Source organism: Puma concolor, chromosome A3 (assembly GCF_028749965.1).
Source record: "Puma concolor isolate L17-30 chromosome A3, mPumCon1.1.hap2, whole genome shotgun sequence".
Classification (NCBI taxonomy): Eukaryota; Metazoa; Chordata; class Mammalia; order Carnivora; family Felidae; genus Puma; species Puma concolor.
In genome coordinates, this window is record NC_141669.1 from 54,284,968 (window position 1) to 54,310,798 (window position 25,831).

The 25,831-nt window shown below is 42.5% G+C and overlaps 2 protein-coding genes and 1 pseudogene across 18 annotated transcripts in view; 1 reads left to right on the top strand and 2 right to left on the bottom strand.

Moving 5' to 3' along the window:
• The window catches only part of ANXA4 (annexin A4), a 159,266-nt gene extending 157,662 nt beyond the window's left edge, over positions 1–1,604 (bottom strand). The window contains exon 1 of the mRNA XM_086700949.1: positions 1,299–1,604. The gene's annotated coding sequence lies outside the window, so the exon portion shown is untranslated. The remainder of the gene's footprint in view (positions 1–1,298) is intronic.
• Positions 1,605–2,479: 875 nt separating this feature from the next.
• AAK1 (AP2 associated kinase 1) overlaps positions 2,480–25,831 on the top strand; it is a 172,172-nt gene continuing 148,820 nt past the window's right edge. For 4 of the 17 annotated variants that reach the window (XM_086700938.1, XM_086700943.1, XM_086700939.1 and 1 more), the window contains exons 1-2: positions 2,480–2,658; positions 2,933–3,326. In XM_086700938.1, the coding sequence (XP_086557064.1) occupies positions 3,164–3,326 (163 nt within the window). In that variant the 5' untranslated portion in view covers positions 2,480–2,658; positions 2,933–3,163. The remainder of the gene's footprint in view (positions 2,659–2,932; positions 3,327–25,831) is intronic. The other 13 variants (XM_086700932.1, XM_086700940.1, XM_086700937.1 and 10 more) reach the window with 7 other exon arrangements.
• LOC112869772 (U4 spliceosomal RNA) lies at positions 13,949–14,075 on the bottom strand (annotated as a pseudogene).

Genomic DNA, 25,831 nt, shown 5'->3' on the forward strand with positions numbered 1-25,831 from the left:
CTCTCCTTCAAAAATAAATAAAAACATTAAAAAAATTAAAAAAAAATGAGTAAAACAATACTACCTTATTTCAACATTACCAACAAATAACTTGTTATATGTAAAGGATGAAAAACTGTAGTTTTATCATTGTAATTGATATTAGTCTCTGAGAGAATGGAAAGCAAGAAATCCATTGTTCTAATGTTTTTTTCTTTCTTTTGCTTCTTTAAAAACGTCCTTAAATCGTCCAGATGGCTGCTTGTTAGCTACCTTAATCCTATCAGATAAAAACAAGTTTTTGTATCTCAGAAGTGAGAGTTGGAATTTGCCTAAGTCTGGCCTAGTCTGGTAACAGGAATGTCTAGGAAGGTAAAAAGTGAGATAGAAACAGATTCTAGGACCAACAGAATTTCTTCAAAAAAGTCAGTCAAGGGGCACCTGGGTGGCTCAGTCAGTTGGGCAACTGACTCTTGATTTTGGCTCAGGTCGTGATCTCATGGTAGTGAGATAAAGCCCCACGTTGGGCTCCACACTGGGCTTGGAGCCTGCTTGGAATATTCTCTCTCTCTCTCTCATCTCTCTGCCCCTCCCCTGCTCCAGAGCCCTCACACTCACTCATTCTCTCAAAATAAATAAATAAACTTAAAAAGTCAGTCAAGATCAATAGATGTAGAGAAAGATGGAGGTCAATGAATCTAATTCCAAATGAGATTTCCCATCTATTTTAAGGTCTATTCCAAACTTCCTTAAGACAAAATCTAGCCTTTTAAGGCAAGTGCAGAGAAATGCTCCCTGGGCTTCCTTTCAGGGAATGTTTTAGCAGGTGCTGCATTCCACCCTGGAGGTGGCTGCATGAATTTGTGAACTGAGGTGACAACATTGACTCCCTCTGGAAGAAGAAATGCTGTCTCTACACAGGAAGCTTAACTGCAAAGGCACTACTTGAAAAGGGGAGGAGGAGGAGGAGGAGGAAGAGGAGGAGGGGGGGAGGAGGAGGAGGAGGGGGGGGAGGAGGAGGAGGAGGAGAGGAAGAAGGAAAAGAGAAAGCACAGCAAGGCTGCTGCCAACCCAGTCACAGCACAGTTCAATATTCAGATTAGAGAAAACAAGAACCATCCCCGCCCCCGGCCTCCACTCCCCCCCACAGTACCCTTTTCTCCTCTCCTTAAATGCTTGTTGAAAAATTCTGGGACGAAGTACAAGTCAAGAACGCGGTCGGAGAATTAGGGAGAGCAAGTAAGTGGAGGTGAGAAAGAACCTATATTCGGGTAGTTAGAAAAATCATGGATGGGGAGGGAGCAAGGATTTGGAACTACCTTAAGCACCGTCCATCAGGAAATCTAGGGATGTAGAAGGGTAGTAACTGGCCTTCCAAGTCTTCTGCATTTGGCAGATGAAAATCACATTGTCCGCCAAGTGGACTTTGGCACTCAGGCGGTATCAGGGTAAAAATCAGCATCAAGGAAGGAGGGAATCTTGAGTGAAAAAGAAATAACAACAGATCAGTCTTGGGTTCTTGTGTGAGGGGATATGTGAAGGTAAGGCCCACCCACAGCATCAGCAAACGTGGAAGAACTGAGGGTCACTGTCGGCAGACGAGCCAGCCCCAGTTTGGGGTCACAGCCAACGGCTTGGATCTGCTGGTACCCTAGAATCTGCCCTGAACACAACGTTTAAGTTTCTCGGTTTGAGTCCTGCCTGTAGATTCCCAGCCGGGACACCGTCTTATTAAGCGCTCTCACTGCGCCTAGCTCAGAGCTGACCGCCGAGCGGTTCTCAACAACATCTGGGAGCAAAAACGGCTTTTTGAGGTTGGCGGCGGAAGGGCACAGGTTCTACTCAGAGTTGGCGTTCGACTGTGGCCTCGGACCAATTGCCAGCAAAATTCTCCCGAATACCCCTCCTCTTCCACCTTCTGCCCAGGTGACGTCGGTAAGCCCCGCAGGACCGGCCAGAGGCTAAGCGGTTAAGCCGCGTCCTTCAGGTGTCAGCCTCTCGATCCGTTTGGAAACAACAACCCCCAGAATTCCTTGTGCAGGGAGGTCAAACCGCAAGTAAGATGGCTTCAAAAGGGTGGAACATACAGCAGTTTCCTAGTCCTTGGCGGTTTCTTTACCGGATATGTTTAAATAACCGAATCCCCACAAATGCACCACCCCACTAACCACCTTCGAGGCCAAGGAGGCCACCGCAGCCGCTTTGCTCGCTCCGTCAGGGGCATCCTGGGAGTTGTAGTCCAGCCGGTGGCTTGCGCCGAACTACCTTTCCCATGGTGCACCGCGGATCGGGTGATAAAAGTTCTTTTACAAAACTCTGTACACACTGAGACACCCCCTCCTGGGTCCCCTTCTCTCCCACGACTCCTTCTCGTCTGTCGCGACCGGGCGGCAGCAATAGGAGGGCCTCGGCCCCTCGCCGCGCCGTCCCGAGAGGCACTTCCGGCGGCGGTTCACTTCCTGGTTGGGTGGATGGAGCCGGGCGGGAGCGCGCGCGGGGGAGGGGCGGCGGGTCAGTCTCCGCTGGGCGCTCCGGGGATCAGCTGGCGGGCGGGCGGGCGCCGAACGCGGCCCCGGCTCTCGCTGCAGCGCCGCCTCCTCTCCGCGTCGCAGGCCGGCCCCGCGGCCGTGACAATGTTGCAGGGCTGGTAGCTGGGCGCCAGCCGCCGAGCCTTCTCAAGTGGGTGCCGCCGGGATGCTGCCTCGCGGGGCGGCGGGGAGACCGAGGAGGAGGGGAAGGCAGTGATCGGCTGGGTCGGCGCTGCCCGAGGCGGCCAGATCCTTCCTTTTTCCGAGCCGCGGGGACGGGGTCCGGCGCTCTGCCGGGATTTCAGCACCAGAATTTTTCTCGCTAGGAAAATGCATGAAGCGTTTCCCCGGGATGATGGCTTTTGCTCAGCGGTTGAATTCGTAAGTGCGTTACTGATTCATCCTCTCTTCTTCTGTCATCACAGGTTTAAACTTACGCGAATCGCTCTCTTGAGGAGGAGGGGACCGCGGCGCGATTGACACGCATATTCCTATTGGCATCCTCCCTCAGCCCCCACCCCCACGGCCGGATTCGGGTGGCTCCTCTCCGAGCTGAAATCCGAGAAGAAATCCTTGGATCTCTTGTTTTCTTAGAAAAAAAAAAAAAAAAATCCAGAAACCTTCGGTATTTTGCTTTACTGCTTCCTATTCTCAAGATGAAGAAGTTTTTCGACTCCCGGCGAGAGCAGGGCGGCTCTGGCCTGGGCTCTGGCTCCAGCGGAGGTGGGGGCAGCACCTCGGGCCTGGGCAGTGGCTACATCGGAAGGGTCTTTGGCATTGGGCGACAGCAGGTCACTGTGGACGAGGTGTTGGCGGAAGGTATGGTGGGACTCTTTCAGTGCGCCGTGAATTAAAATCTTGTGCTGATGCAGCAAGACTGGTTTCTAGTTGTTCAGTGTATGAATGGGTTTTGACCAGTTGACCCTCCCTTCCCCCTTCCCCCTTCCCTTGCTCAGTGAATCATTGTCCTTGAAAATTTTAAAACTGAGGTTTGGAAGTGACAGGGCTTATGGGGTGGAAGGACGTTGCTGGAAATTGTTTACCTCAGTGACCTTTTATTATTTTTTAAAAATTGACAAGCCAATTCTTGTCTGCCTCACTGAATTACAAGGATCAGAGGGAAAACGTATGTGTGAAAGTGTAAAGCTTCACATCAAATGTAGGGTGCTGGGCTTGTCATCCTCCTTAAACTTGAAATATTGATGTGAGGGCTGAAGGGTGGAGATGGAGTACCTTTAAGAAGGGAGAGGGGTTTCTCCTACCCAACTTTCCCACTCTCATGAGCACGCACTGGAGGAAGAGAGGATTTTCAAAGAATGGGAATATGTTTTTCTAATAGCCAAGGCTCTTGGTGAATTTGACTAGTTTTGTTTCCTGACCCAACTGTAATCAGGTCCCCAGGATGTAGCTAAGATAACAGAAATTACACGAGATGAATGTGGTTATTTTGAAACCAGTCCACTAGGCCCCTCTTCCTCCTGTTTTAGTTTTTATTTTTTAGCCAAAAGAATTACTTGAGAGTGACATCTGATTTTTATTTTTCTTCTGTTGGAGAAGATGTTATTTAGATCTGCTGTGTAAATTCCCTACATGTGTGTTCATCTGTGTATCTATAGATATGTAAATATATGTTTTTTATCCTCCAGGCTTTCTGGAAATCTTTGCATGTCTCTTTTGGTAACCTTAACCTCGACCTTCATAATTACACCAGACTCATACTTTTCACAGCCCATTGCCTGCCTTGTGTGCTTTTATTTTTAATAAAAGCAGCGATTTCCTTGGCATGAAGCTATTCAAGCTAATTGAATGGGGCCAACCTGCTGTAGGTTGTGTTATCGGTTGAGAGGGGATTGGGGAAGGGGGATGCCACTGTTACTGCAACATGGTGGCTGTGGGGGGACAGTTTATTAGCTGGAGTGGAGCCTTTTTTGCAAGCTAAGGTTGAAGCAAGGGTCCTAACCTGGGCCTGGGAGATCCCTGTCATGGTGAGTGTTGTGGGAGGGTGGGTTAGGAGGAGGAAAAAGCTGTGTTTGACTCTCAGCTTGTGCAAGTACTGGGTTCAACCGGGCCCAGTTTTCTGGGGTTAGGGTGGAAGCCTTTACTTTAAAAGCACTTTAGAAAAAAAAAGATCTGACAATTAATGTCCTTGTGAAATTGTTGCTCTTTTCCATTCTCAGCACTGCTCTAGCTGGACTTAATCCGGGGCCTGAGTCACTGTCCCTCTGGATCTTTCCTTGTGGGCTTTGGTGCAGGATGGGAGATGCTTCTGTGCCCGCTGCCAGATCCGCACCCTTGAGTCTGATCTGTCTCTTTCGTTCCCGTGCCAAAGCCCTTGACTGCAGTGGGATGGAGAAATAGAGAAGGAGTGTGTGAGAGAGAAATCAGGAGGAATGAGGGGCACAGAGCTCTTTCCTTCTCTTTGAATGGCCTCTGCTGACTTTATAGCCCGGGAGCATCTGGTTCAGCTAGGATATTGTCTCCTTGTACGTGGGGCTACCCTAAGCAGTACCTGTTCTCAGAATCTGAATGATGGGGAAGATAAAAGGAAAATTGGTCTTTGTCATCTAGGCTGTCCTCCTCTTCCCTGGAATTCATCCCTGAGAATTGCACATCACGCATTATGATATTTTTAAGTGGAACTTAGGGCTTGCAGCTCTGCATTCATTTATTTGTTCATTCAACAAGCAGTTATGGAGTGTCTATGATGTACCAGGCACTGTGCTAGACCCTGGAGGTATGACATAAAACTAGATGCTAGAGTTTACAAACTACTTTGAGAGATGGAAAACAGCCAGTTAGAATAGAGTGATATGTGCTATGGAGATGAGCTTAGGGTGCAGCGGCCCTCAGTTTTAGAGAGCCAAGGATTGCTTTCTGCAGGAAGTGACTGACCAAATGAGTAGGAGTTATCCAAGTGTGGAGACAGCATGGACAAAGACTCAGAGCAGCAGGAGAGAGTCTCACGTAAAACTGGGTCTGGTGATATTGTTCTTTTTATGTTCTTTAACTGAGACTTTGCATTTGTGGCTCTTAGAAGTATATAGCTATGTAGGAGTCAGTATACAAAGTATTTATGTAGCGTCCACTAAGTAAAAAGGCACTGCTAGGTTCTGAGAGGGATATGGGGAGTTCTAAAGGGTGATGTCTGCTTTTAAGGAGCTGTCACAATTTGGGAAGACAAGGCAGATACTCACACATACAGTACAGCACGGTTACCAGCAGTGTCTGTGTAGTCAGGCAGATCTAGGTTCGAATTCTGCATCTGTTCTTTACTAGCTGTGAAACCTTGGATAAGACTTTTCAAGCCTCTCTCAAATCTGTTTCCCTATGACAGTGGTTCTCAAAGTGTAGAGCCTGGATCAGGAGCATCAGCATCATCTGGAAGCTTATTAGAAATGCGAATTAGGCCTCACCCCATAAACCAAGAGTGTGGTGGGGCTTTAACAGATTTCTGGAGAGATTCTGATGCAACTAAAAGATCAAGAACCCTTGTCCTGTGGAGTGGTTGTGAAGATTAAATGAAGCAATGTATATGAATTATTTAACATTTTTCAGGGGTTCAACGAGCGGCAGCCATTATTTGCCAGCAACATTACATCCTATATATAGTTCAGGGGAAGTGAAGGGGCATTGTGAAGGCTAGTTTGGCTACAGCGATCTGCAGCTATCCCATTCCCTATTGTGGGTGGACAGAGTCAGATATTTTTCTGCAGAAGCCTCACTAGCTCCGTCAAGGGTCAATAGATATTTTGGGTAGCCATGTTCCTTCCTGTACCCTTTCCTTTTTGAGTGTCCAGGTGCTGCCCTAACCACCAGTCCCAGCCAGAGTTGTCCAAGGACAACTGTGCGAGTGCCCAGGACAGTGGCCAGGCAGTATGGGGAGGGTGGGCTTTAAACATAGACTCTTTTCCCACCACATCCCACCTATCACCCCTGTTTCTCTGATGTGGGTGTTGGTCTCTGCTTTATAGTGAGGAGTGCAGGAACACCGAGGAGGAGCTGCTGTAGTAATAAAGGAGAACGTCTGGGCTGCCATCTCCATCAGCAGCATCAGCACTGTTCATCTGCTTTCACTAACTAGTCACTGAGGGCTTGTTTGGGAGAAGTGAAGCCTCTACATCATGAATTCAGAAGGATATGGCTATCTCTAGGCTGGGTGTAGAGGGAGATATTTTCTCTTTAGCTTCCTTAGTAAAGATGCCATGATGACTTCCTAATCATGTCTAAGGTAATGGGCATGTGATGTCAAGGAAAGACTTGGTTTAAGCTTCCAGAATAAGCTCCATGGGAAAATAGGAGCAGTGCTCAGAGAAGGACTGAAGAGTAGTGCCTTTGTCATACATCCTTAGCTATGTGAGGCCTTACGTTCTAAGCTTTAAATAGTACATGTTTGTCAAATACCTACTGTGTCCAAGACCACATTCCAGAACTGCATCAGTTCTGTATAAGGTGGGTCACGTGCCCCTGCAGAGCAGTTTCCTTACTTATACTAAAGGAATCCAGGTCTAGAGTTAACAAGAACTACTAAGTGAGTTTCCATACCAGTAAGCTGACGATTTCTCCTCCCGACATCACAAGGTAGTGAGGCTTAAAGGTGTGTGTGAAACGACCTAAAACAAACATATGTATACGTGTATGTATGTATGTGTATACACATGCATATGCAGCATAATTCTAGTGTGTTGGTATTGATGTGATACATACATGTACTCATTTAGTGAATTTTCGTTAGGCCTTTGTGGTAGGCACTGCATTAGGTTCCAGAGCTACTGAGAAGAACAGGATGTGGGCCTGGATCTTCAGGTGCTCACAGACCAACAAATAACCCTAAGATCAGTGGCCAGCACTTAGCATGGCTCTTGGTACATACTAGATGGTAAAAAGATGTTATGCGGTGATAAAGAGAGGGCCTGAGGGTGAGGGTTTATAGATGATGTCTGGTTTGAACAGGAATGGAAATTGCCCAGCAGATGGTCCAGATGAGGGTTGCCCAATGCCTTCCCTGCAGAAAGAGGAGCATATGCAAGTGTGGAGTGGTGAAACAGTATGATGAGTTCAGGAATACTGACGAGTCCAGTGTTATCATTTGGGTTAGCACAAGTTTCCCTTCCAGAATCAAGGAAAGAAGGGCATAGAATGGTAGAAGGAAATTCTGCATTTGTTCCCTGGCTATTCCCTTGCTGTTCACTTTCTTCACTTGCTGGGTTTTTTGAGTAACTATTGAGTAGCTGTCCATTATGCACTGCTACCCTGTGTGCCTCAACCCTGTGCTCTTTGTGGGGCAAGGGAGGGGATAGTGTCTGGGAGAAGGATGGTCCTGAAGGTTCCGTGAGAGGCAGGCAGCTTGAAGGAGAAGTAGGTGGGGGAGAGGGATGACCAGTGTTACAGAAGAGAGTGGACGGGGGAAATAATGACGATGATTGACCAGAGCAGAAGGTAGGTTGGAGAGAAAAGAGGAAATAAGGTTATGGAGAGCGTTAGTGCCAGGCAGAGAGTTAGTTACAAGCACCTGAGGTCTTCTCTGACGCAGACACCAGTTTGATCCCTCCCACTTCAGATGTCTTTGCCTGCTGGGAAGTCTGGTTTTTTAGTGGCAACTGCAGATTTTCAGGGGGTGGTTTGTGAATGGTGTCTTCTTCCTGGCTTCAGGCATGATGACGGTTATAGCTTTGCTAAATATAGCCAAATCTAGAATTCAGAAATGAAATCCAGAATAAGCAGTTAGTTGCATGGTCAAAGCCTTTCTTTTGGTCTAGCAAAGTCACACTCATTTAATGAGAGATGATGAAGAGAAACAGTTTCACGTGGGTTTTGAGTGGGAGATGATGAGGGGAGACATATACTTGTACCTCAGTAGCTAAAACTGCATGTAGAGTACATGGGGACAGCTCGATAAACATTCATAAAGTACATACGAAACATTATGGCATCAGAGCAGTCATTGCAGTGTTTGAAAGTTGACATCTCAGAAAGGGGACTAACACCACCATGTACCTTCATCTTGTACTCTTGCAAGGATAAATGCTTTCTAAGCCTGCTGAAGAAATAACTGTGACATCTGCATCTGAAAGAGCCAAACAGTGATAATAATAGAAATGGTATTGTCTATTGAAGTAGCATCTGGCACTGTGAAGTAGCAAAGAGTGGCCTTCAGTCTGCTTTTCTGGAGCCATTTTTTGGTGTGGTGGAAGGGGCACTGTAGTATAAGTGGGGAGGTCAAGGTTTGGTGGTCCATTCATTGCCATATCCAATAACTGTTCCTGAGCCCTCACTATGTTCCTGAGCCCTCACTGGGCATCAGCCAGTGAGAAATAAGACTGCCTTGAGGAATTCACAGTGATAGCACTTGAGGTACGTGAGCCGATACCTCCAAGTGCAATAATGGAAGGATGTAAAAGCGGGGGGGGCGGGGGGGGAACAGATAAGAGGCAGCCATGAATTTTGTGGGGTCAGGAATAGTCAGGAAAAGCTGAAGAAAGGGGATATTTGAGGTATGTCTTCAAAAACAAGAACTTATTACTAGATGGAAAAGATTGAGAGAATTTTCTAGGCAGAATAACATGGCCCAAGACAAAAGTTAGGGAAGTGCACTGCTTGCTGGGAGCTTTATGTGTTGAGATAGCATAATGTATTAGTGGTCCAGGGCTACATTGTCCAATAAAGTAGCCAGAGCCACATATGGCTGTTTAAATTTAAATTATCTAAATTAAAATATAACTTTAATTCTTCAGGCACACTAGCCACTTTTCAGTTGCTTAATAGCCACATGTGGCTAGTGCCTATGATTTTGGACAGCACAGATAGAAGATATTTCATCATCACAGAAAGTTCTATTAGTGTTGGTTTAGAGCAATAGTCTCTAAACTCTTTGGATAGAATGGCACTATCAGTTAAACATTTAATTCCTTCATTATATACATGCTTATTTATTTATGTCCTGCTATCATTAACTAATATCTGAAGGCACAGTATATACTTAAAATGAAATTCATCATTTTTGATCATAGATGCAAATCTGTCTTTTAAGTCCTCTAGATAGGTTTTGGTAAACTTCTTGTCATATTAGATTGTGACCATTTGTACATCGTAATGTGACTGATGGAGAGTTAAGTATACCACAAATAGAATTGAGGCTCTACCATTCTCTTGTTGTTCATGTATGCTTCTGTTATCTTTTTTTTTTTTAACGTTTATTTATTTTTGAGACAGAGAGAGACAGAGCATGAACAGGGAAGGGGCAGAGAGAGAGGGAGACACAGAATCTGAAACGGGCTCCAGGCTCTGAGCTGTCAGCACAGAGCCCGACGCGGGGCTCGAACTCACGGACCGTGAGATCATGACCTGAGCCGAAGTCGGACGCTTAACTGACTGAGCCACCCAGGCGCCCCTATTATCTTTAATCCAATATATCTTTGCAGGAATCTTTGCCCCTTGTTTGCTTTATGAAGATTAATTCACTTAAAACAGATGTAATCAGTAAATCCACTTAACCAAGCACATGAACTGTGCAGCCGGTGCTTTGGAGCTTCCACTCTTTCCTCATTATTCCATCAGATTCATATGAGACATGTGACTGATATAGAGACTGGATGGCAGCACTAGTGTTGGGCCATCTAGTAAATAAAGATAAAATCTTATTTTCTAAGATGGAAATTAATATAAGTAGAGAGTCTCATATATATTTTTTTCTTCTCCAGTGGATTGTTTTGTGGCCCTCTGTTTGGAGACCACTGGTCTTGAGCAGTGGTTCTCACCCAACAGCGATTATCCCGGGTGACTTTTAATAATGTCTGGAGACATTTTTGATTGTTACAGGTGGGAGGTAATACTGGCATCTAGTGGGTATAGGCTAAGGATATTGCTGAATATCCTACAGCATACCCAACAGCTCTCCCTCCCTACCACAACAAATAATTATCTAGCCCAAAATGTCAGTTGTGCCAAGGTGGGACAACGTGATGTGTTGACCAATGTGGGGAAAGAGAGAGGAGTCGGAGATGGCTCGGAAGGGTCTAATCTGACTTTAGGCAAATCCTTTAATTTTTAAATTCATTTTCTTAGGATCAGTGAGGCAGTAATCTTTCTTAACCTAATATGGTTAAAAATCTTTATGTCATTTTCTGTGTAAAATAGCTACTTCCAGAAATAAACCAGTAAACTAAAGGAGGTAGAACGGCAAGGGTTTGTAGGCTCTACCACTGACTGAATATGGATTATGAGTTTTAGAAAATTCTCCCAATGTTCTCGTTGCTCATATCTGAGCAACCCCAAAATATTGTGGAAGCATTTTCTGACTTGAATTGCTCACAGGGAGGTTCAGTTGGGAAGGGTCATTAAAAATCAGAATGTTGTGAGAGAAGATGTAGATAATCCTTTGTACAAGGAAGAATTTTCAGGAAGAGTCTAGCACTTGCAATTAGGGATAGTGGGTTCAAGTTGTTTGACTTCTGTTTGCCAGTATGGCTTTGGGTAAGTAATTTAACCAATAGGAGCCACTGGTTCCTCATTTATAATAAACATCCTCTTCCTCTGAGAGGATGTAGGTATAATGTAGAGTGCATGAGACAGCTTGCCCTGCCAGCCAGGAGTAGCAAGGTTTATTGAGCATCTATGGTATTTTCAGCTCTAAGATGCTGTGACATATAGAAAAATAACGGAAGATTTGGCTCCTGCCCTCTTGTGACCAACACACAAAAAACAAAAACGCCCTATAAGACAATAGGGTGGGTGGCGTAGTCTCTAAATTCTGGAGGTGTTGAGGGGAAAGAGATCAGTGAGGACTGAATTGGTTAGGAAGATTTTGTGAAGCTGGATTGTTCGTAACTGTGAGTCTTCTCTGGAACCCCTTCTTCGAGTAACCTTGTTTTATTTAGGGAACACATCTAGTTCTGCACGTTTGCATATGTTATATTCTTAGTAAAGTTGAAGTAAGTATTGCAACATTTTTGGTTTCTTTTGAGGAACAAAATTGCCTACATAAATAAATCATATGTTCTGTGCTTATAACCAAAGCAAAAAAGCCTTTTTATTCCATCGTGATTTTGAATCACTCAGCAATACTGGCTGCAGTATTTTGTGCCTCCTTCCCCCCTCCGGTATCTTTATTATTACCAGTTTGCTATCTTTATTTTTAGTGTATTATATATACTTCAAACAATCTCAGTTCTTCTTTTGAGTTATGAACAATTGTTAGGAAAGAGGAGTCCTTCTTATGAACGAGACTTCCACCCTGGCAGAGGGCAAGTTCTTCAAGTTGGAACAAAGTTGAAAGAGTGCAAATCTGGAGCTTCATTCGAGGGCTGCTGTGAGTGAATCAGCTTGAACACCATGGTCAGTTTTCTCCTTGGGTCCTGAGTTAACCTTGGCAGACAGTGGATGGCAATGCCAATTGAAGCTTTGTTATTTATGATTTCTGAAGAGCCGAGAGATTATTTATTGGATGCAAGAGTTTATGGCACATTATTATTATAGAAGGCCTAGCATAGCATAGCATTGATGTTAGATTATCATTTGTAATTATAATGATCTTAAATAATGATGCCTTTCATCTAGGACTTGAATCTTGGAGAAAGCAATATAATGCCATGTAATTTTGCTTGCTGCCTGTTTTTGAGGATGCTTACAGCTATTGTACTGGGACTTTTAGGGTAAGAGAGAGATTGTTGTCCCTGTGCTACTGAGCATGAATTTGAGAACAAAACGGAGACTTTATTACCCTTCAGAAACAAGAAAAAAAAAAAAAAAGGAGAGGACTCAGGCCTTGTCAGCTGGTCCCCTCCTGGAGGACTGAGGGTTGAGCAGCATTTACAGAGGGGGCAGGTCTCCTGCTAGGACCCTCAAGTCATCATTTTCCCTGCTCATGAAATCTTGTTTGTTCAGGAAGTGCTGATTATCTTACCAGTTTGTTAGATTTGTTTAATTTCCACTTGCCTAGTCCTTCTCCTCAGACCTTTGTCCTCTAGTTTTAGAAACCTGGGCCTCTTGGTGGTGGAGAGTGGGCAGTGTTGGGAGAAATAATTCCAACTGGCTTTTCAGCTATGGAATAATCTTGGTTTGACCAGAAGGAGTAACTCAGTAATGATTGGGGAACACCTGCTATCCAGTACTGTCTTTCCTTCCCTGTCCCCCAGAGTAACGGGGAACACTGTGATGTTCTTCTCAGGAGAAGACCTCCAAGGTTAGACCCATGTGCGGTGGTTTAAAAGCATGGGAATTGGGGGTAGGCAGCCCTTGGACTGAATCCTGGACCTGTCCCTGTGATGTTGAGCAACTAACATCCAGGCTTCTCATTTATAAAATGCGGATAATATTGTGGTTGGTTGTAAGGATTAGATGAAATTACGTAAAGCACTTAGCATAGTGCCTAGCATATAGTTAGCAGTCTGCAAATGGTAACTCTTAACATTTGAGTGCATGAATTTTGTTTTAATCAGGCAGTATTTGCTTTGCTGTGTGAATAAGCTGGTGAAGTTAGTCATGGATATATATATATATATATATATATATATATATACACACACACACACATATAGATGTATATATATGTGTAGATATATATATATGTGCGTGTGCGTGTGTGTATATATATATACATGTAACTAATGTTAGTAATATATATATATAACTATTAATCTAAAAAGTAGAAATGTAAGGTATGAGTGTCTTAACTATATACAGGGACTCAAACTATTTAAATAAATGCTATATTGTGTAGATAGATACAGATGAGGAATAAAGATAAGAAAGAGAATCTCAGATGAATGTTGTGGTTTGATTTTTTTTTTTTTTTTCATGCTTGAAAGCCACCTGTGTGTTGGAAAATTTCCCCAACCTGTCATGTTGCGATTAGTATGAAGGGCCTCTGCCTCTCTGCCCCTGAGGAACACCTGATCCCAGCTGCCTATCCAGCTTCACATTCTTAGGCTCTAATATAGGTCATCTGCTTCATTCAGGCCTGTGCACTCCTCCTCTCCCATGAATCATGGGTTTAGTTCTCTCCAGTGCTTTCCTCGTAGCGTTCCCTGTACCTGGGATCCCCTGCTCTGCCCTGCTCACCTTACCTTACTCCCACCTAACTGCAGCACATTTGATCCCTCTCTCCTTCTGTTCTGTGGGTGCTGGTCATACTTGCTGCCTTTGTGGACTGTTTGGGCCCATAATCCCAAAGTTGTGTTTTGCTATTTCATTTGTGTCTACTTTCTAGTGTTAGATAATTTTTAGGAGGCAAGGTCTAAACCTTAGGTTTATTTTATATCCAATTAAGGACTCTTAAATTTGAACACTGTAACAGAGGGTACTGGAGAATAAATTAACTGAAGAAATAATACAGTAAATCAGTACTAAATCACATTCACTGGGCAGGCAATACAGACCAGACAGATGTGAGATATATAGACCTCCCTGTTCCTATTCCAATAATATAACAGATCTATGTTTGGGACCTTAATACAATGATAAGAGCTCTCAAATCTAGGTTTTTGGCAAAGTTGAAAAATAACAAAATTCAATTAGCAATAATCGCGCCTCGGATAAACCTCATTGGCTACGATACCGCCACTGCGCAAAGCTGAAAAATAACAAAATTCAAAGCAAAATAGAACACCTTCCAGACTTCCTGAAAATTGTGTAAATTTCTTTACTGATTCAATTCAGTTATGGATGACTAATTCTATCAATCTCAAAAGTAGAGATATAAAGTACAAGTATCTTAACTATATAAAAGAATTCTAAAACGATTTCAGTGCTATATTGTAAAGATGGAGAAGATTAGGTCAAGTATCAAAAAGTCAGAAGTTACTAAAATTTCTCTTTAAGCAAAGCATGCATTAATTTTCTAGCTTGTGGTGGTTGTTAGCCTGTGGTAAATTAGGACAGTGACTCTCAACTTACATTTAGGGTAGTGGGCATGGGAGCAGGGGACAGATAGGAAAGGAATACATAATCTGAAAAAGCACATACTAACCTCAGGCCTAGGTAGGAAAGGAGGGACCTCAAATAGTATGGGGAATGGTGGTATACCCTCTTTAGAGGCACATTGTAGTCTTAAGCGCTGGGGGGAGGGAGAGGATATGAGACTTTTATGTTTATCAGAGGGCATATTGTTTTTAAAAGGTTTGTAGGTATGGCACTAGCAGCTCAGTTATAAATTGAGTCTAGAGAGGTAGTTCCTAAAACTGGTCACTATATGTAGCTCTTAGAACATAGATAGGAACTCATTTCTCCCTATTCTTGCTGCTTTCAGAGAGGAGTAGTGAAAAGGGGACTCGTCCTTAAGCCTTTCCTGGTGGTTTGCCCTATGAGTTCTGTGACCTTGTTGAAAGATCAGATCTTGGTGGCTCTCTGATCAATGATGAGAATTCACTTGAAAAAAGTTACTTTGGATAAGATAAACTTTCCCAGAAAATGAAGTATTTCTTTCTCTTTTAAAATAATAGTTTTAGAATATTAATGTTATGTTCATAACATAAAATGGGTCATATAAGTGGCTCAGCCAGCAATTTTAAAGTGATTTGAAGGTGGTATGATAGAATAATGTCCAGGTCTATGCATATTCAAGTTCTGGTTTTAGGTTTAGCTCATCTGAACAAAGAGCTGTATAAAGTAAGGAAAGTAGATTGTGTAGTCTCCTTCTCAGTGATCTGGGACATGTGGGTTCCCTTCCGCTACTATGGTTTTCCTTATATAAATATGGAGATCACTGGATGACCTTAAAGATACCTTCTAACTGGAAGACATGATTTTTAAGTTCTCTAGTTTCTGTTGAGACCATTTGAGAGGGACAGTGACATTGGGTTGATTAGGCTGAAGTGTTAGACTTGTGTAGCTGGGACTAAGACAACCTTCTTGAGATGGGTTGTTAACCTTGGGTTATGTATGAGCCGTACTGGGATGTGTCAATATCAGTGAGGCAAAAGATCCCATTCTTTTTCTACTTACCTTTTTCCATATCTTTCCTTTAAACTAGAAAAATCAGTGTTCATAATTAGATGTTGGAGCTGAGAGGAAGCTGGGATGAATCCTGGCTTAAGTGACTGGGTGGATAATGGTGTCAACAGAATGAAGAAAGAACAGTGTATGAGGGAAAGAGGATGAGTTTGGTTTAGGACTTTTTAGCGTGAAGCACCAATGAAAATCCAAGTGTGGATATGGTTTAGGACACTGGTGGATAGGACTGGCCTGGATTTTAGAGAAAAGTTTGGTGAGAGTTGTTCTATAACCACGTGATATTAATGTAAAGTGAAATGGAATGAGATCTCACAAGCAGACTGTGTGGAAAAAGAGAGAAGCGGGCTGTGGGGAGGTGGAGGAAGAGGAGCACACCTGGAGTGATATCCAAACTCCTCGCTCTGACCTGCAAACCCCTGCAAGAACTTGTATCTCTCTTCACCTCAACCTGTGACTCTTTAGCAACAGTGATTCCCCTTTATTTTTTTGAGCATTTAACATCGTTTCCTCTTTGGCATCTTAGGCTTGCCTGGTCCCTTTGCCTGGAATCTTTTCTTTTCTTTTCTTTTCTTTTCTTTTCTTTTCTTTTCTTTTCTTTTCTTTTCTTTTAAGTTAGGAAGAAATGAAGGAAGGAGGGAAAAAAGAAAAGAACAAAGGAAATACAAAAGGAAGGAATGAAATAAGGAAGGAAGGAAAGAGAAAGAGGGAAGGGAGAAAGATACTTGGATAGAAAAATATATATAAATCTATTTTTAAAATTAATTAATTTTTTATTGAAGTATAATTAACAGTTTCAGGTGTACAACATAGTGACTCAACAATTTTGTACATTTCTCAGTGCTCACTCACTGGTGGTGAGTGTAATCACCATCTGTCACCCAACAATGTTATAACAATATTATTGACTATATTTCCTATGCTGTTCGTTTATTTTATAACTGGAAGTTTGTACCTTTTGATCCCCTTTATCTGTTTCAACCCCACCCACCTTCCTTCTGACGGCCACCAGCTTACTCTCTGTATTTAAGAGTCTGTTTTTTTGTGTTTCTTTGTTCATTTGCTTTGTTTTCTAGATTCCCCATATGAGTGAAATTTGCCTTTCTCTGTCTGACTTGTTTCACTTAGCATAATACCCTCTAGGTTCATCCGTGTTGCAAATGGCAAGATCTCATTTTTTTCTATGGCTGAGTAATACTCCATTTTGTGTGTGTGTGTGTGTGTGTATACATATATATACATACACATGTATATATATACATACATATACACATACACACATATCACATCTTTTTTTTTTTAATTTTTTTTTTCAACGTTTATTTATTTTTGGGACAGAGAGAGACAGAGCATGAACGGGGAAGGGGCAGAGAGAGAGGGAGACACAGAATCGGAAACAGGCTCCAGGCTCTGAGCCATCAGCCCAGAGCCTGACGCGGGGCTCGAACTCACGGACCGCGAGATCGTGACCTGGCTGAAGTCGGACGCTTAACCGACTGTGCCACCCAGGCGCCCCTACATCTTCTTTATCCATTCATTTGTTGATGGACAGTTGGGTTGCTTCTATATCTTGGCTATTGTAAATAATGTTGCAATAAACATGGGACGCTTATATCTTTTTGAATTAGTATTTTTGTTTTCTTTGGGTAAGTACCCAATAGTGGAAATACTGCATTACATGGTATTTCTATTTTTAATTTTTTTGAGGAACCTCCGTACTGTTTTCCACAGTGCATGCGCCAATTTACATTCCCACTAACAGTGCACAAAGGTTTCTTTTTCTCCTTATCCTTGGCAACATTTGTTATTTCATGTCTTTTTGATTCTAGCCTTTCTGACAGGTGTAATGATATCTCATTATGGTTTTGATTTGCGTTAGGATTAGTGATGTTTGCTGTTCAGTTTTTTTTGTTTTTTTTTTTTAACCATCTTTTCCTGTGTCTCTTGGTCATCTGTGTGTTGTCTTTGGAAAAAATGTCTATTCTGGTCTTCTGCCCATTTTTTACTTGGATTATTTGTGGTTTTTTGGTGTTGAGTTATGTAAGATATTTATATATTTTGGATATTAACCCCTTAGCAGATATATCATTTGCAAATATCTTCTCTCATTTTAGTAGGCTGTCTTTTTGTTTTGTATGAAACAATACAAAGGTTTTTCACTGTGCAAAAGCTTTTTATTTTGGTGTAGTCCCAACACTTTATTTTTGCTTGTGTTTCCCTTGCCTTAGGAGACCTATCTAGAAAAAATATTGCTACGACTAATGTCAAATTGCTGCCCATGTTTTCTTCTAGGAGTTTTATAGTTTGAGGTCTCTTTAGGTCTTTAATGCCTGGAATGTTCTTCTTCCTGATCTTTCCATCGCTGGCTGCTTCTTGCCATTCAGACCTCACTTAAGACTCACCTCAGAGAGACCTTCCTTCACCATCCAATATAAGGAACTCAATCATGTTTTATTCTGCCAGCTGGCCTGTGTCAGTTGATTCTTGCTTGTTGTGTATCTCCCTCCACAAGAATATCACCATCATGAAAACAGAGACCTTCACTGACTTGTTCCTTGTATATCCCCTATTCCCTGTGTGGTGCCTGACACCTCTGAGGAACTCAGTGAAAGCCAGTTGAAGGAAAGAGTAAGCAGGTGAAGGAGGCAGAAGAATGATCGGAGATACAGATATAGAACCAGGAGAGAATAAGTGATGGCAATGAATACTAAGTAGATTTAAAAGAAGGAGGGTGTGGATACTTTGGGGTGTTAGCAATCAGTAAGGTCATGATAAGGATGGAAGTATATTTATTGGATTTGGAAATATGAAGATTATTCATGAGCTTTGTTAGAGCAGTTTAAGTGGAGTGGTAGAGTGGAGTGGAGTCAGGAGGCAGTGAAATGAGAGAATGGGAAGTCAGTTGGAGGCTGAGTCATGGAGGGATTTATTATTTTTAATGGTGGCAGAGTCTTGAGCACATTAAGCAGAAAAGTAGCTAGTAGAAAGGTTGGAAATATAGTATAGGGGGGATTATTGATAGAATAGGACTGAGAACATGGTGACAGGTCATGGATAGAATCCTCAACTCAGGTGCAGGAGAGGACTTTGAACAAGAGAAAGGGCATTCCATTCACTGACTTGGAAGGAACTGGAGAAAGAATGGATACAGAAGATAAGAAATTGGTAAGGTCTGACAGGTTGAAGGAGTTCTTGCCTCATGGCTTTTGTTTTCTATCGAATGCTGTGGGGTGGGAGTTGAATTGGGGTTTTTAAAGAGAGTAAGGAAGGACAGGGAGAATTTTCCTTAAGTCTATGAAGAGAAGAACTAACAAAGGATAAAATAGGAAAGTGGCCTGGTCATTTGGAAAGCCCATTCAAGATAAGTCACCATCGGAAGACCGGTTTCCTGACCCCTGAGGGTTTATTGATTTTGGAAATGTACTATTTTGTATAGGACTTTTTCTTTTTTCTTTTTGTTAATATTTATTATTTTTGAGAGAGAGTGAGTGGGGGAGGGACAGAGAGAGAGGGGGACAGAGGATCTGAAGCAGGCTTTGTGCTGACAGCAAAGAGCCCAACGCGGGTCTCAAACTCCTAAACCATGAAATCATGACCTGAGCCAAAGTCAGACACTTAACTGACTGAGTCACCCAGGCATCCCTGGATAGGACTTTTTCTGAAACACATTATATATTTCCTGTCTTCTAGATTATATGTCACAGAGGCAGCATGATCTAGGTAGAAAATATGCCTGACCCCTACGCCTTACTCTGGACGGTTGCTTCCCCACCCTGCCTATCATGTTCCTTGTTCTGTAAAACGAGATGATGATGAAGTTTCTTTCCAAGAATAACATCTCACCATCCTTTATTTCTCAAATACATTGTTACTAGATGTTTTAGGATCTTTGCTTGATGGGGGTTAGGCAGTTTGCTCCTGAATAAACTTGCACTGCTTTTTGAATTTCATGTTTGTGAATTTCATGTTTCTGGTTTCTTTCTTATGAGACTGTCCCTTGTTACCTCTCACTGCTATCTGCGTGCCTTCCTGAATTAGTGTTTCTCTAATTTGCCGCTTTTAATCTGCTATGGACTTGGAAACTAGATGACTAAGCCTGTTCTAGAACCGTGTGCAACAATGAAGAGGCTGTTAGTGAGAATTTGAGGGTCTTGTCTGTGATTAAGGGTCATGACCATGGGCTGCTGACCATGGGCTTTGTCTCCTGTTGGCACAGAAATTAGTATTTTGTGCCTTGTGTTCCAGAAAGGTTGAGTTCTGAAGAGATGACGAGTTACCACTTGATATTTCTTATTAATTAAATTTGCTTATAAGCATTTGTCTGAAAATGAGTATCGTTGAGCATCAATGCCATAGGGATTTAACCTATTTCCATTTTCCTTCTCACTTTCTATCCTTTCTTCTCCCCTCTCCCACCTGCCCTCCTCATACACAGAAATCCCTTCTCCACACTTCCAATGTAAGGCAACGTTCTAGGCACCATTATAACATTATTCCAGTCATTCAGTTTCCATGTACTTGAAACCGTAGAAAAGTTTCCAGGATTATAATTCACTGTTCAGTGCTATATGTTTGTATCTCAGTAAGGGTCCTACTGGAGACTCAACTGGTATTTGCTGTTGGGGGCTGGAAGACTTGAAACAATGAAATGAACACAAGTTCCATATATAATCTGTGGTTGATATGGAAGAAAGCTATCATGAAGTCTTAAAATATTTTTAACACATGTTAATCCATAAAGATAATAGAATAGTTAGAAGATAAAGTCAGACTAAGAGAGAAAATATTACCTGTAACCCTAAAGATCACCATTGTTAACATTTTGGTGTGTGCCTTCCAGACCTGTGTATTTTTATAAAATTAAGAATATATTTCACATTATCCCCTATAATCTCCTTTCTCATTTAGTAGTATATCCTGTTTTTTTGTGTTAAATGTCTGCATCATCCATTTTAGTTCATCATGTGAATGTGTTGTGATTTATTTAGCCAATCTACATTAGAGATTTATAAGTTATTTATAGCTATTACAGAACAACCACAATGAGTATTTTTCAAGCCTTTGGGCACTTGTTCTATTACTTCCTTAGGATAAATTTCTAAATGTGAAATGGCTGGATTAAAAGATATGCATATTTTAACTTTTACATATAATATATGTACATATATATACATATACATATAATATAATATATATACATATAATAAAACAGCCTCCAGAAAGATTAAATCAATATGTACTCCCATAAGAAGTATCTTCTTTATGAGGTTGGACATGTTTTCTTTCTTTCCATCTGTGTGTATGTCTTTTTATCTGTCTTTTATATTTTTCTGTGGTGATTTTTTTAAGTTTCTTTGCTCATATTCCTGTTAGAGTGTTCATCTTAACAATTTACAGTTCTTTACATATTTAAGATGTTAATCCTTTCATGCATGTATACATCACAGCCTTTTTTTCCATTTTGTCATTTACTTTCTGTTAAAGTCGGATTTTGTAGATTTATTTATTCATTTATATATTTATTTATTTTGAGAGAGAGTGAGCACATGCATGTGCAAGCAGGGGAGAGGCAGAGGGAGAGGCAGAGAGAATCCCAAGCAGGCTCCAAACTCAGTGCAGAGTGCGATGTGGGGCTTGATCTCATGACTGTGAGATCATGACCCACGCCAAAATCAGGAGTCTGGTGCTGAACTAACTGAGCCACCCAGGTGCCCCTTTGTAAATATTTTTAATTCTTGTGCAATCAAGTATGTCGATCTTTTCCTTTATGATTTTTGTCTAAAGTCATACTTGGAAAGGCCTGAGGAGAAAGATAGGGCCTAGATGACAGGGACTCTGTGTGTCTGAAATTTATTTTTGAGCAGTAGGGAAGCCAGTCAAATTGAAAAAAATTTTTTTGACGTCTATTTATTTTTGAGAGAGAGAGAGAGAGCGTGCACAAGTTGGGGAGGGGCAGAGAGAGAGAGAGAGAGAGAGAGAGAGAGAGAGAGGAGACACAGATTCTGAAGCAGGCTCCAAGCTCTGAACACAGAGCCCGACGTGGGGCTCAAACCCACAAATGATGAAATCATGACCTGAGCCAAAGTCGGACGCTTAACTAACTGAGCCACCCAGGTGCGTCAACCAGTCAGTGTTTTAAGAGGGGATATCGTGATCAGATTTGTAGTTTAGTTGGATTTGTGAAGGATGACATGGAGAAGCTGAGTATAGGGCATCTGGGAGGCTGTTGCCATGATCCAGGTTAAAGGTAGTGAGGGTCTAAGTGGCAGAATGGTAACAGGACAGAGGAGAAGGCAGACATATTTAGGTCATATTGTCAGGACTTGGTACTTGATTGGATTAGAGGCTGAAAGAGAGGTATAGAATCAAGAATGATTCTAGGCTTCTAGTTTGAGTGCCTAGGTACGTGAGACACAAGTGGCACTAGCTGAGCTGTATTATTCAGGAAGAGAGGAATGGTGGAAAGAGGGAAGACACAGGTTTAATGAGGGAGATAATGAGTTTAATATGATCAGTTTGCATTGTGTTTGGGTGTGTTTGGGTTTTCTGGGATGTGTGACAAACTACCTACAATCCAATGACTTAAAACAACAATGATTTATGATTTCTCATGATTCTGTAGGTTGACTGGGAGCTCAGCTGAGGTTCTGCTGGGGGTTCTGCTCATCTAATTTGGGATCTGTTGAAATTGTCTTTACTCCTGGGGCACCTGGGTGGCTCAGTCGGTTAAGCGTCCAACTTCGGCTCAGGTCATGATCTCAAGGCTTGTGAGTTCAAGCTCTGCATCGGGCTCTGTGCTGACAGCTTGGATCCTGGAGCCTGCTCAGGATTCTATGTCTCCCTTTCTCTCCCTGCCCCCTCCCCTGCTGGCACTGTCTCTGTCACTCTCAAGAATAAATAAACATTAAAAAAAAATTTTTTTTTAATTGTCTTTACTCCTACCACTCTATACCTGGATTCAGAATATCCCAACATGGACTAGTACATCACATTTCTAACACCCTGCTGTATCCTTAACAAAAATATATATGTTAGAGAAACATGGGAAACCCTATGGATTTTATACACAGAGCTCTGGTGTTTTTTTTACACTCTGTGGGATGTACCACAGTGAGAATTGAGTGAAGGTGTGCCTTTTAAAAATTTTGCTTGTTTATTTATTTCTGGTAAAGTGGGATAAGGGCCTTGGGGAACTTGGGCAAATCATTTTTAGGAGAGAGTACCTAGGCAAGTTGAATGTTATGAAATTTGTTTGGAGTTGTCCATGTGAAGATACTTGTGCTCAAGTTTGAAAAGTAGAGAGTGAGAAGACCAATAAGCTGAAAATGGAATTGAGGTTTAGCAAGATTTAAGCAATAGCTTGGTAAGGAAAGCCCTCGAAGGAGACTGAGAATGTCCAGAGAGTTTGAGGAGAATCAGTGGATTGCAGTGTCTTGCATACATGGGATCCTACAGAGGTAAAAAACTGGAGTCTATAAGAGGATTAGGTGCCCCTACAGTGGTCGGCTAGGATAAAGACTGGCAAGTGTCCTCCAGATTGGATGGTGGGATGGCCTTGACCTCCACAAGAGTGGTTTCAGAAGAATAGTGAGTTGATGGGTGGGTGCACCAAGATTATGCTATTTCTTCAAGAAGTGTGAATAAGAAGACAAAAGGGCGGATTGTATGGTAGCTAGATTGGGAGATCCTTGAGCATGTTAATAGGCTAATAGGAAGGCACCGGGAGGCAAAGGGGGAGAGAGAAAGAGATTAAAACAAAAGTAAGGGCAATTGCCTATGGAATGAGGTTCCAGGAGAGACTGGTGGAGATGACGTCTTCAGTTTTTTGAATTGCGGCTCTATTCTATTAGTTATTCAGGTCAAAAACATTTCCTCCAGTGATCTAAGTGGGTCCTTCCATATTCTCAGGCCCCAATCCTCTTATCTGTCATCTGCTTTCTAAGAAAACCCTGGTTGCCATTCACAATACATCCCCGAACCCAACCACTTCTAACTTCCTCACCTGCTATCTCCCTGGGTCAAGCTGTCATTGGCCTGGATTGCACAAGCTGTTTCTTTATTGGTCTCTACTTCTCCCTGAGCCTCCTCAGTCTACTTCACTGAAGTAGCCAGAATGATCCTTCAAAATGCAGATCATTTCATGTGACTCCTCTGCTCAGAGCCATCCAGTGACTGCCCATCTCACTGAAAGTAAAACTGCAAATCCTGACATGGGCCTAGAAAGTGCTCTGCTGTGGCCCACAATTGCTTCTCCTGTCTCCTATTTTATTACTTTTCTCTTTGGTTATTGCACTGTCTTCACCCTGGCCTCCTCATGGCTCCTTAAAGCAGGGTAGATTCATGGCCCTGCCTCAGGGTTTTTGTACTCACTCTTCCTTCTGCCTACAATACTCTTCTTCTAGGTAACCCCAAAATTTGCTTTCCCTTACCTGTTGGTTTACATTTCACTTTCTCAGAGAGTCATTCCCTGACTATTCTATTAAAAATCGTAAGCCTCCATTCCCTCAGCTCTTTATTCCTTTTCCCTGCTTCCATATGGTCTGTAATTTATTTATTTGTTTATTGTCTTCCTTCTTTAGAATGTAAGCTTCATGAGTGTGTCCTTGTTCACAGGCTGTCACAGGGTAGGCTTAGTAAATATTTGTTGATTAAATTGGTGAATGAATGAATGGGATCAAGGCTGGTCATTGGAAAAGGGGGAGGAAATTTCACCCTCAGAGACAGGAGGACATAAATGAATCAGTGTGGATGTAGTTAAGTTTGTAGTGGGAGGGCTGGGGTTGTGTGGGGGAGATAGGAATTTGAAGGTAGTCATGGCAGATGCCCTCACTTTTCTGGAATAAGGAGGCAAGGTTGTCTACAGAGGGCAGTGATGAGTGTGGGGCTGAGGAGACTCCTGAGGGTTTGGGTTAGTCATTGAGAGGAATAGGACTGGGAGCTATCCAAAGACAAGTAAAGGACCTAGGCCACGATGAAGACCATGAATTGATAGTCATATAGTTCTGCAAGATTGTGTGATTTTTCTCTGGTAGAACTCAGGAGACTGGGGTTAGGAGCAGAGTAGGTGGATTTAACATTATCCAGGGTTGGGGAGATGTGATGGGAGGCCAGGGGTACAGAAGAATCAAAGGAGCAGTCCACATTGTCAACCATGGGGCAAGAATGGGGAGAGAAAACTGTCTAAAAAGCAGGTTGTTTGATGGGAGAAAATGGAAAGAGTCAGAGCTTGGAGGATGGATAAGTTTGAAGAACACATCAGACCAGAGTGAAGGCATGAGCGATCAGAAGGGTTGGAAGGTGTGTCAGAAAGTAAACAACTGACATTTAAGATTTGTGTTGACAAGGTCTAAGGTGTGGCCATGGATGTAGGTGTTTGAAACGACCAAAGGTCACTGTAGTGAAGAAATTTAAAGTATAGGAGTAAATCATCCTTGTAGATTTTGAAACCATCTAAGATGGTGTTAAGAGTTATGGCAGAGAGGAAGCCAAGATGCTAAATCTTCAGTGAATTTGGGGAAATGAGGAGAAGGTTGGAGGTACAGAGGCAAGGCAGAGTGGAAGCCATGGGGCCCGGTGGCAAGAGCCCAGAGGGGCAGGAAGTTTTACATGAGAGTGGAAGGTGGAAGCACTAATGATCTGGAATTAAGAGAGCAAGGAAAATCCTGACCTCCTGCCCTGAGATTCGTGAGGTGTAGAAAAATCTGGCATGAGAGGGCTGGTGATGCAAGCAATGTTGGCTGGTGCGGAAGCAGGCCAGAGCAGTTTGGATGACGTATCTTTTGGCCAGGTTATGGAGCTAAGTTGTTGTTTATGGCATTTATTTGACAGCTTTGTGTTTCCTCTTATTATTAAAAGGAATAAACTTGTTTTTTACTTACATTTTCTTTATTTACATATGCACTTATATTTAAATTAAAAAAATTCTCCTTTGGGTCCTGACTTTGAGGGGAAAAAAAAGACTTGTCATGGTCACTATAGAGATACCTCAGTACTTACCTTTTGTATTTTGCAAATTGCTGGGACTTTCTGCTCACCTTTAACTTTTCAGCCCTGTTGGTCAGGTTGGTTGCCACTTGGTTCTTTTGTCGCACTGGATTAATGATTAACTCTTATGGGAGCCCATTACCTCAGAGGTTGCTGAGTGATGAAGGACCACTTCTCCCTGAGTCTTTGCCAGCCTCTAGATAAAGGAAAAGGTCTGTGTCAGCAAAAATGCTCAGTCTGTGAGTTAGAAATGGTATCTTGCATATTTCCAGCTATTCAGGAACCAAAATAGCTGACAAATCTCCATTAAATGCTGCCTCCCCCATACCCCTAACACTTCAAGCACCTCACTTCACTTCCTGCACAGATCAAGGGTGGTACTGGGAATATCTGTTGAC